At 38.1% G+C, this 12,121-nt stretch overlaps 1 protein-coding gene across 1 annotated transcript; it reads right to left on the bottom strand.

Annotated features, from left to right (window-relative positions):
• Nucleotides 1-3,238: 3,238 nt before the first annotated feature.
• Nucleotides 3,239-11,897, bottom strand: vgll2a (vestigial-like family member 2a). Its single transcript, XM_031756270.2, has 4 exons — nt 11,437-11,897; nt 9,656-9,893; nt 6,269-6,766; nt 3,239-4,195 (listed from the first exon to the last, which is right to left on the bottom strand). The coding sequence occupies exons 1-4, from the start codon at nt 11,512-11,514 to the stop codon at nt 4,152-4,154; spliced, it is 858 nt and encodes a 285-aa protein (XP_031612130.1). The 5' UTR covers nt 11,515-11,897; the 3' UTR covers nt 3,239-4,151.
• Between the last annotated feature and the right edge of the window lie 224 nt (nt 11,898-12,121).

Genomic DNA, 12,121 nt, shown 5'->3' with positions numbered 1-12,121 from the left:
TTCTTTTGCTGACACAGCCATACAGGTTCATAAAATGCTCATAACAAAGAGGTAAGCACAGTCCACTCTGCAGTGAAGTTCAGAGGTCAATCTGCCGCCATCGTAGAAATGTCCCTCCTTTAGTCTATCAGCGCTAGTTAAAAGGCTCTGGTTATGCAGTTTGACCCATCAGGTAGTTTTACATTAAATATTCACCATGGCAACATGCTTTAAACCACTTTGAGTGGTTTTTCAACCAAAAGCAAATGTCTCAGTTAACCTGTAAATGTATCACCATTTTACAGTATATTTTACTGACTGACATGAGTTATCATTGTGTAAAGGGGACCTATCATGCTTATTTACAGCTCAGAACTTTCATTCTTGGACTCTACCAGAGTAGCTTTGCATGAATCACGGTTTTCTTTGGACATTTTCCTGCTTTTTCTTTCATTTTTAGTCCAGTCCTTGTACCTGACCATTTTCAGAGGACCCTTAAATCGTTCAAGTATAAAAAGGCACCTAACTCAAAGCATTAACAACTGTTGTGTCTACAGTAACAACCTAGCAAAGAACCAGTTTTAAATTGTATACCTAACAGTAGGCACTTTGCTAGTAGCAAGCTGCTGCAGAAGCACATTCCTATAGCTGCATCTATGAAAAACACCAAAGATTGAAACAGAAACAGTTTAAAAGGAATAAAATCATATTTTTGCACCAACAAGGTGATTCCCAAAGACCTACTAGCTCAACAATTTAAATCTCCTGCCATGATGTGCACTGTCTTAAACAAAATTGAAGAAACTTGACAAATGAAGGACAAAAGAAGAAGTGGAAGGTCTAAAAAAATATCTATATAGCCATCAGAGTATCAAAAAATCATGTCTTTAAGAAATTTAAGAAAAAAAATCCAGATGAATCTGGCCCTTCAGCTGATCCATCTGTTGTTTGCTGAAGCTTCATTAGAAACTGTCTCAGGGGAAGAGTGGATGTCAAGAAGGAAGGGAAACAGGGAGAAAGGGTTGATGTAATGAACATAGCTGAAAATCACTGGCAACAGTTCTTATGGAGTGATGAATCAAAATGTTAAAGTTTTGGTTCAAATAGTTTTCTACCAATGAGTGTCTCCTGCAATCTGAGGAACATGGTGGAGGCTTTGTCATGGTTTGAGGCTCCATTTTAACCAGTGGTGTTGGTGATCTTACCAAAATTGATGGAATTATAATCACAGAAAAGTACTATTGGATTTTGACACACCATGCAACACCATCTGGAAAGCATTTGATTGGCAATGGCTTCTATTCAGGTGTGCCAATGCACAGAAAACACACCTGAATAGAGCATCACATCGTTGTTCATCGTGACAAAAGGCACCCAACATCCAAAGAAGAGTTCTGAATATCCTTCAAGAAGCCTGGAGAACAATCCTTAAAGACTACTTCAAGAAATAACAAGAAAACTGCCTAAAAGAGTTCAGTCTATATCGAAGAATAAGGGTGGTCATACCAAATATTGACTTTCAAGCTGTTTCATATTGGACAAACTTTACATTTGTGTCTGCACATGCTCCACTATACTGCTCCTATTTCCAATTTTCCTTGCATAACATAAAGAAACAAATTGTGTGAATTATTGTGAATGACCAAAAATAGTTTTAAAAAAAAAAGCAATAATAGGTCCCCTTTAATTTGGCAGAATATTTTGGGTTATTTGTGTTTGGGTTATGACCAAGAAGAAGCAATTGGCAGTGTTTTCAAGCAAGCACTGATTTGGTGATTTGGTGAAGTTTGAAAGTGTGATGATTATCCTAAAGTGTGATTTAATTTGGACTACAAATAAAATGTTTAGAGACCTGTTGACCTGTTGACCTGTTGGTGGAAAAGGTTTTTCTGTCAGGGCCAACAATGTGCTTAATATGCCAAGAAAACAGGAACTTGGGATTTTTAAAAATCACAAGTTCCTGAACCTTGAGATTTTCAGTATAAACACAAATAAAACAGAAAGGCAGCAAAACGGTGCAGTACAATTGGTGTAATAATTTCAGCATGTAATACAACATGTACAGCTCCTGCAGTAACCTTGATGAAAACATTTTAAATTTTAAACCAAATGCACTTGAGATGTTTTGGAATCACCAAATCTATGCTTACCGAGCTAACAGCCTGTGTATCTGCTGCACTCAAAGGCAACAAAGTCTGCATTCCTATTCCGTTAGTCATTGCCACAGTTATTAACCATAAAAAAATGTAAAGAAAAACAAAACATTTTGTAAAGACATTGATTTGTTTGCCAACATCTTTGTTGTGGTATTGTCATATATATTAAATCCTCAGTCACACAGCCCTAGACGCCAAGCGGTGACATCTGGTTAGCTACGCTGACGTGTGCATTCTGATTGAAAGCTGGTTTCTTGAGGTTGGTAATGTCAAAATGGTTGCATGGAGATATACAGTGCAGCACTAAAACTTCCTTGCGATTGCTTCAGTCAAAAGCAGATTTCCTCAGTCATGCTGACTTGTCTGTTAACACTCGCCGACTACTCAAAAAGCAAAGTCAAACTGTCAAAACTGCGATGCAAATTTGAAATGGAGACCTTTGGCCCTTAAAGTAAAAACTGTGCCATTTGAAATGCGTTGGTTTCAGCAGTAAGGCACTTTTACTTTGAAGGCAGTTCCAGCTTCACACTATTAAGTTTCACAACATCCTGGCGAGTGAATGGCAAGTCTTTGCAGATAAGTCAGCATCTCCGGGCAACCGATTTACCTGGTGGCGGCCACCAACCACAAGCAACCATTCACCAATGGCTCAACGAATCCACATTTGTCCCTCATGACTAGAGGTTGCCAGGGGTTACTGATTGATCTTTAGGTCTGTGTTACTGAGGCCTAACTTTGCACGGTGCCATATGAGACAACAGTTTGCTTCATCTTTAAAAAGTATGAGCATGTTTAAAGGAACCTCAAATATACACATTTTCCCATATTTTCCCAGTTTTGGAGATACTAGCTGTCTTTCTCTTGAATTCAGTGGAACTACACAGCATTCATCTTGTGGTGTTCAAAGCACCAATAATGTGGATTTTAAAAAAACTGCAATTGTGTCTCCTTCTATAAATCATGACCCAGAAGCCTGTTTTTTGTTTTTTTTTTCATGCCAAGCTACACCTGCTGGACATAGTTTCCATGTGGCACATGGAGAAAAAAACTAAGAAAAGACAGGGCCTGAATTCAGCAGAGAGGAAATAGTTCTAGATGGTGGATTTAAAAAAAATATGATGTGCTATTTTTTTCTGGAATGACATACTGCTGCTATGTCTGCCACTTTAAACACCACAAGTGTCACTTAGTGCAATTTTATTCTGGAGAAGGCAGCTGATGTATAAAAAACTGGGCATCTCACATCAAAACAGTTAAGATGGATATTTAGCGCTACAAGCCAGGAAAAATATGTCTCTTTAAATTTCTAAGGTTTGAAGCTGTAATCATGGCTTAAATATCTTTTGATATCAGTTGAAATTCATTCATTCAGGTTACATTTAATGTGTACTGTGTTGTGCCGGATGAAACATTACTCCATGTAAACCCAAAAAGTTTGTCCTCCTCCCTTCGCTGTCTGCCAAAATCTTGCTGTGCTGCCTCCTTGACACCAGCGTGGCCTTTCCTCCAGCCATAACACACTCCTAGTGTCTGAGCCCAGTTGCCCCAGTGAGGCAAGTCCTGCCAAGTCCTTTCAGGCGCTAGTCTTTGGAGTCCGACAGCACATGTGTCTCTGTCCGTCTGTCCAAAGACTTTTTCCACTTTAGGAATGTTGTCCCTGCCTGTTACAGAAGCACAAAGAGTCTTGTCTTTGTCCATATCCATCAAGATCATATTTTCTCTCTCTCCCCTCTGCGAGTCCACTTTTGTTTCCATGTTCGCTGTGTATCCACACTGTTGCCGTTCAGCTCAGCAGGGCTGCACTGCTGCTGCACAGTCCGCCGTAACACAGAGCTGCAAGTAAACCAGAAGCCGTTACAGCAGGAAAAAAAAAACTGCTGCCTCACTGTTTTTGTCTATCTGTCAGTTTTTCTGTCAGTCATCCCATAACAGCAGTAGAGTAGAGCAGGAGTGCAGGAAAGCGGCTACAGCCGAAGTAGTAGACAAGAAGAGGGGGGAGGGGGGTCTCAGTGGTCTCTAAAACCAATACAAATCCTTGCTCTTATCCTGTGCCGGCAGACCTGAGAGAAAAGGAGAGAAAAGCAGGAAAAGAAAAGGCAGAGAAGGAAAAGGCACGAAAAGAAGGTAGATTAGAAAACGAGGCGCAAATGCCCTGTTGATAAAAGCAGAAGGAACTGCCCGAGGCAGAGGGGGATGAAAGCACGACAGCAACAGAAAAGAAAGTTGACAGCTGGTGTTAAGGTGCTGATTGACAGCCAGTTTGTTGGTTTAAACCACTTGTGTAAGTTGATCTCAGGCAGGGAAACAGATCTTTATTTCATTCTGCTTTTCACAGTATGTTACTAAAGCTGTTTTCCCCCCAATTAGATATTGAGAGATACACAGAAAGAGAATGTTATAATGAATGCTAGAGCAGCCTCATTTATTAATTAGTTTTCTAAATGAGTGCGCTTTTTGACAAACCAAGTTCAACATCTGCACAAACAAGCAGCAAAGGTTTAGCGTGTCAATATAGAGAGCAGAAAATCCATTTAAAAGACTGATATCACTGTGATTTAGACTTTACTGGTTTTCACGGGTGGTTTTCATCGACTCGGAGTCAAAGTGTAAGCTCACATCTTACGCTCAATTGATTGATTTTGTTTTAATTACTTCAGCTCCATAACAAGTTAACCTTGCATCTCATTACACAGTTTTCCCGAGCCTTTCATTCTTCTCAAACACAGTATTTAAAAGAAAAAAATCCAGTAACTGACACTTCACAGATATGTCTGTTCTCGGTGTCTTTCACCAATACTAATTACCAATGAGAATGAATCCAATGAGAAGAATGCGACGCAGCATTTAAATCAATCCAGTCTGCAATTTGTATTAAGACTGTTCTGTTCTAACCCCACAACAACAAATCAATGTAAAACAATTATTCTTATGTTTTTGCTTTGAATCTCTTAGTGTGGGAAAAATTTTTATCTCAATTTCCAATTAAAGGTCGTGCTCTTTCTGAGATCTTTGATATCCGAGGAGTTCTCAGTCCTATTATTACTCAGTACTAGAGTAGTTTTGAATGATTAACACAAGCAGAGTAAGCCAACTTTCTTTTAAGATTTCTTTTGGATATCCACACTCATTGAAGTGACCTAAAACTAGGAAGAACTTTCAAAAATCAAGTGTTTAGAGCAGTATTAAACCTGAACTTTTGCCTCATATACTGACAAAAATATGTATGACAGTAAATAAAGAACAACATAACAGGTCTCTCTTTATTTAAGCTAACTCTTTAAGTAAACAATGACCAGCCGACATTAAAGGAAGTCTTAGCCCTGCAATTTGAGGGCCTCATCATAACTCACCAAAATACTGGCCATCGACCCCTGAGGCAAAGCAAGCAGACTAAACCTTATCCACTGCAGGATTCTGCTATTAATTCGTTTTTCTTCTCTAACCATTCATGAAGTTTGCGTTGTTTCATAACAAAAGCTAAGCTAAGAGCATTAATAGAGGAAGGGTAATACATCTTAATCTGAAAGCTAAGGCCTTAAATAGGATTCAAATAACTTTAGATATCTAAAAATGTTAAATTTTGCATGTTAAAGGATTATTTTTAACTTATGCGACGACAAGAAGATATCCAAAAATTAAATTGAGGGTTTTTTTTATTGCAAAATGTACCTTCCAGTGCTTGGTTTGGAATCATTTTACAAAGAAAGCAGTTCTACTCAAACAAAAATATTTTCGATTTTTGATTAAACTTGGTTGTTGAATTGATGGGCCTCTCTTCGCCAAGCACAAAGCTCATCATTGTTTTATCACTGTTTTACTAAAAATAGGCTGCTGACTAAAAAGCTGGTGTAAAAATCATTTTGTCATAACTGTGCAGAAAACTGATGTAAAACAGTTTCTATGTGTGCTGCAGTTCAGCTTATTGTTAGTTCTATTTGTTTAGTGCATATAACAGTTGTTGCAATTCTGATGAGGAGAGATCCTTCTCCTGTTCATCGTCCAGCTGTTTCTTCTTTTTTCTGTCTATTTTAGCTCAAGTGCCCATTTGAGTTGAATTTTCTGTTGCCTGAAGGACAGAAGATGCAGTTTTCGATGCAGATCCTAAAATAAATCAACTTAAAAATTGGCAGTACCTGTGTCCATGTTCAGTCCAATCTCTGTTCCTGCCCCCGTGAAGGCACCGCTCCAGGCCGACCCCGTCCCCGATTCCCCTTTACCCCCGAGGTCACAGGGAGAGCCACTGGGCCCCGGTACCGAGCTGCCGGACGTCAGGCGGTGGTGCGACCTCACTGACGGCACCAGCAGCGAGCCGTAACGCGGGTCAAACGCTGTGCCGTACATCTCGTGAACACCTGGACGTGGATAAGCTGAGCTCTGGGTGCTTATAGCACCTCCTAGCGAGTAAGGGTGATGGTGGTGATGGTGGTGGTGGTGGGATGGGTGCCAGGCATCGGGGCTGGGCTGGTGGAGGTGGCTGTGCAGGGAGGCAGAGGAGTAAGGGTCACCTGGAAAGGAGAGCTCTGTGTGGGGAGCCGACAAAGCGCTGCCCAGTGTGGAGGAGACTGACGGCTGGTAGGAACTGTTCCAGAAAGACGGAGGGAAACTTCTCTGGCTCATAGGAAAGGATCCATCTGTGACGATAGAAATGCACATTAATAAAAGGAAACTCATTTCATAAATATGTCACACCTACTTATTTAGATTTTTTAAAAGTATGTAGCTTGAATAATTTTAACACATTGTGGTTGAAGGTTCATTCTTGACCTCAGAATGTTTTGAAACAAGGATCATTTTTTGGCCTCATAATTTATGGTATGCGTATTGAATTTATCGCAACTTATCGATCATCTTTTTAAGTCGCTTTTTAAGGCAAAAAAGCATAAAATACAGACTTTTCAGCTCCTTTAATGTGAATTTTACTGCTTTTCTTTCTTTAACATCACTGCAAGTGGAATTGGTTCAGTTTTTTGACAGTTTAAAAATGTAATTTGAAGCTGTGTCCTTGGCAATGTGGTATTTGTGATGGTCATTTCTCACATTTTTCTGATATTTTATGTACAAGATAATCAATTACTACAAAATAGTCAATGCAATTTTAAAGCAAGCGCTGCTGAGTAATAATAATAATAATAATAATAATTGTGAGGCTTGATGATAGTAAGTTTTGTTACAAAATGGTACGACAATTTAAATTCCTTCTTCACTCACAATCGGTCATTTTTTTGCTAATAAAACTTACATAAAGGTGCTGGATTTAAAAAATGTTTGCTAAACTGGAAGAAATGAAAAGCAACTCAATTCACCATAGATTTAGAAAATAATAAAGGAATGAATCCTTTTATGTCGGCTTTTATCATCCCTTTATGTTTACACAGCTAAAACTGAATATTAATGGGGATACCAATTCAATTTCTTTTAATTCTTTAGCTGATGGAAAGAATCACCGGTTAACGTGACCCTAAAAAGAATTTCACTTCAGTGAAACCTGTGATAGATGTAATGTCATTAAAAGCGATATACAAAAAACTAAATGAGAAAATTCCTGGCAAATACTTTTAATTGTGCACTGAATTTATATCTTTGGATAAATATGTAGCTCTCACCATCCTTAATCTGACCCTGTAAAGGTATTCCTGTTGTTGCATAAATTTAAATCACTCCAAATTAGATAACTGGCAGCAACACATTGTGGATTTCTTAACATATTGTCATATGTTTTTGTTATCATCTCTTTTTCGTTGACATAGTTTACATGATAAAAAATACAGATTCAGACATGAGTGCTCAGGTGTAGTTGAGTTATTTCATTCTCATATTTCCTTTGGGACTCGTAAAATTCACTGAATTATTTTAGTATTTTTATCTGCATCGTCTTCTTTCTCTTATGGTGTTGGGGAGGCTGCACTTGGGCACCAATTATGGCAACCCCCCCCCAGCCTTGGATTTATTACATCCTGAGATTTCTAGCCTAAACCAATTAGATCAGGCGTGGGTTGATCATCACAGTTTGCTTCGTGTTTTTGTGCTCTCTGGTCCAATTCCAATCCGGCCCCTTCACACTCCCGCTCCGTCAAGTGTAACTCCACGAAGAGTCACACTTGTGGCTGCTGAAGGATCGCTTAATTAATGGATATGGTAGAATCGTAGCTGCAAGCTCTGGGATGTTCTCGCCTTTCTCAGATCAAAACAGGAACTTGTAATCAGCATCTGGAGTGACTGGATGTATTAAGATCGGGTCCATTACTTATTGGAAAATGCAACTGCTCCGTTTCAATTTCATTTCCTTCACAGAGTGTGGTTAGTAAGCCTCCAATCGTGCAGCTTTGGCTTTGGTGGGTTTATAACCCACTTCCACTCAAGGCTAATTGGTTTGGAATAGCACTTAATGTGGGGGACCGTCCACGCAAAGGTGCAAAGGGACTGAAAGCATGCAGGGAGGGGGGTGTAGCTGCCAGATTGTAATTGAGCCTCTGATTCTGACGAAGTCACGGTAGTGTTGAAGCAGTATTATTCCACTGAATTTTCCTCGGAAAATGCAAAGTCAAGGCTCAATTAAACACTTTTTCCCCCCTTAGAAGGACACAACATATAATTATGGTGAGCATGATGTTTTGTTTTGTTTTTTTATAAAAAATGATTCTATTTATGTGATTTTACTCTAATAGTCAGTAAAACTTCTGTTTTAATTTTAAGCTATATGTACAATGGACCATTATCACACTTGTGGTGCATTTGAAACACTTCTCTCCCTCTAAATAATCTGAAAGCTGTTTCAGAGGCGTTTCTTTATAGACTAAATTCTTCTTTTTATTCACAAGAACAGGCTGAATTACGCCTACTTATTGAATACCTACTTATTGTACTATTTGTATTTATCATATGCATAATGTTTCCTATATTTAATAGATATTATCAGTTATTTCACTTGTGATTTTCTACCACTTAAGTTAAATAGCAGTTTTCATCATCGTTAGTGATGGTTCACAGCAAAACGTGGCATTAAAATCAGTCCTACAATTTTAAAGGCATACACGCGTTTTGGGGACATTCATGACACAACACAACTTTCCATTATCCTTTCTATACACATGGACAATTTCTTAAAAAAAACACTATAAAAAGTTGGAGGAGTTGACATTACACATTTAAAAATATCACACCAGTGCATGTAAATAGATGCCATAACTGATTCTACTCAATCACTTGAATATTTAAAGACACTGAAAAACAGCATGAAATTCCACAAAAAGAAATAAGTGGCAAATATGCAGGAATATTTAAGTATCACCAGCGAAAAAGGGACACAACACTGAGTCCACCAATGTCAACATCAGAAAAAAGAACACACACCACACAACCTGAGAGTATTAAGGCATTTCATGAGTAGAAATGTGAAATGTTGAGAAACGTTGCCTATGATTCTCAAAATACTGACAACTCTAAAATAATCCAAAATAATCCACTAATACACACACATATATACATATATATATATATATACAAAAAGAAACACTACCCACCTCTTACGGCCTTGTGGCTGCTCGACGCGGGGTATGCACTCGTCTGGCTGAGAGCTCGGCTGAAGTGTTCATCCACCACCGCGCTGATATCGCCCTGGAAGTAAGTGAAGAGGACACAGCGGGAACTCAGGTACTCGGCACCGGGCGGCAGCTCCTTGTCCTCCTCTTTGATCGCCGGGGGGCCAAGCCGGCTGTCGCTGTCCTGGTGGTCTTGCATTTTGGAATACAAGGCCAACTTCTAAAAAGGACACAGATATATTTATTTAATTGTAATAAAACAATATATTCATGCTTCTGATGCATATATAATTGTTTTGTATTGACATGACATTTGACATCAAAAATATATTTCTATAAGGACACAGCAGGTTTTAGAGGAAGATAAAGGAACCCAACTAACATCTGCTTGTCCGAGACTGCATTGTCTGAAACTTTATAATAACTTACAAATTTGGCATTAATTTTGAAATTTCAAAAATTAAGTTTTTTGCAATGTTTGGTCATTTAAAAAAAAAAAAAACACCTAAAACTTCACCCAGGTATGAATGAATAAACTGGAACATGCTGATATTATCAACATGTGAAGTGAAATGGTCTTTTTTAAAATATAATAATGCAATAAAGGTGCGCATAGTAACTGATAATTACATATGAAAATATATAAATAATAGTGTTATAATAGTGTTAAAACAATATGTAAATGACTTAAGTAACATCAGGGCATATATAATTACTGTGTTATATGATGAATTCAGTTTAAATGACTAAACAAAATAAAGGATTAGAATTTACTGTCTAGCAAGCACTGAAAATCTAGACTATAATCATGTGGTGTAGCTGGAACAGGCTCATCCTCAGGCTGTTTAGACGACAGACAAAGTGAGTTGTGGCACTATGCGAAATATGTGTGGATGTTGACTGAGAGTTTTTAAGAGTAAAAAAAGAAGCTCTTTAACAGGTCTGGAAAGGCCTGTTTAAAACTAGTCATTCTCCAACTTATGACCCTTGCAGGCTTCAGAAGTCCCCTGACAGAAGCAAATATAATGTGAAAAGTTCTGTTAGTAGATGAAGGACATTTAAGCTGAAAACAATCTGAGATATACTTTCAAAAAGTGACAATATTACTTTAAACTTACTTATGTTACTTTAACAACTGCACTTAAAGATAAAACCCGCATAGCAAATAATGTCCGTTGCAATCTGAATAGAACACATAAAATATTTTAAAGCAAGAAAATAAATAAATATATAAATGTTAAAACATGTAAAGAGATAAAAGATTGTAAAGCCAATAAGTCTTCATTAAATCTTTTTCATTATTATTTTAGTTTAGTTGTACTTTTGACCACGTTAAATTAGAATGTTTATCTAATACTGCAGATGACTCTATACCACATATATAACCTAAGAGGTAACTTAACAGTGACATAAATGCAAACAACATAAACTGTTGACGCAAAATTGAGTTTTAAACTTCTTTACACTTTAAGTTTAGTGTAGCGAGTTTGAGCCTTGCAGCAGGTAGCGCAGTGATACAGTCATTTTTATAAGATCCTAAGTGGTGACTAACTGTCTGTTTAACAGATTTTTAAATGCGCGCTGTTCTTAAAAAGTGCTTTTAAGGGCTGTAAGTTTAGGTTGTGCGCTTTAATGGCCTTTATCTTTTGGATTTATGCGTAATAAAGTTTTAATTGACTTTAAATAAAGTTTTTGCATGTGGCTTGCAGCCTAAAGTGAAGACATAAGTCTTATAAAACACTTTATGTCTGTGTGTTCCGTACCTGGTGGTGATAGGGGCTGTAGGAGCTGAAATAAGGCTGAGGACCAAACACTTGGTACATCACATCCAGGCAGCTCATGGCGAAGAAATCACGGATAAGAACCAAGCTTCATTGATAGAGCGTGTCTGGTCGGACGGAGATGAAACAGTAATCCAGGAGGTGGTGGAAAGCGGCACACTCTCAGACTCTTTCCGCTGAGCCTCTCTGCGCTCTTTACGCACTGGACTCCCACTGAAAGGAACCCCTACAGCTTCCAACCCTCCTCCTCCTCCCGCCACACACCCATTCTGACGCCTCCTTCCTACCAATCCGAGCACAGAGCTCCGCCTCCGCCTTAATGGGCTTCTAATTACTGAACACCAAAGGACACCGCTGAAGCTTGGAGCTCAGGCGTCTGCTGGAAGAAATGAAAAAATCCTCACTTATAGTTTTGATAATTATACTATTAAACGGTGCTCTATGAAAACTCTGTAATTATAGTCGTGGAAATTTTTTACAAAATTGCTTCCTTCATTATTTCCAATTAAGTGGCTTTATTTAAGGACTGCGGTGATTCACATGAACATTAATACAGAACATATAAAAGTTCATTGTTGACCTTGAAAATGATGCTGCCACAAAATACTGTCAAATGTCTATTTAGTTGCTTTATTTAAAATTATTATGAAATTAATTTGGTAAATAT

Source organism: Oreochromis aureus, linkage group 15 (genome assembly GCF_013358895.1).
Source record: "Oreochromis aureus strain Israel breed Guangdong linkage group 15, ZZ_aureus, whole genome shotgun sequence".
NCBI lineage: Eukaryota > Metazoa > Chordata > Actinopteri > Cichliformes > Cichlidae > Oreochromis > Oreochromis aureus.
Note: the sequence above shows the minus strand (reverse complement) of the source record. Positions and strands in the feature narration are given on the sequence as shown.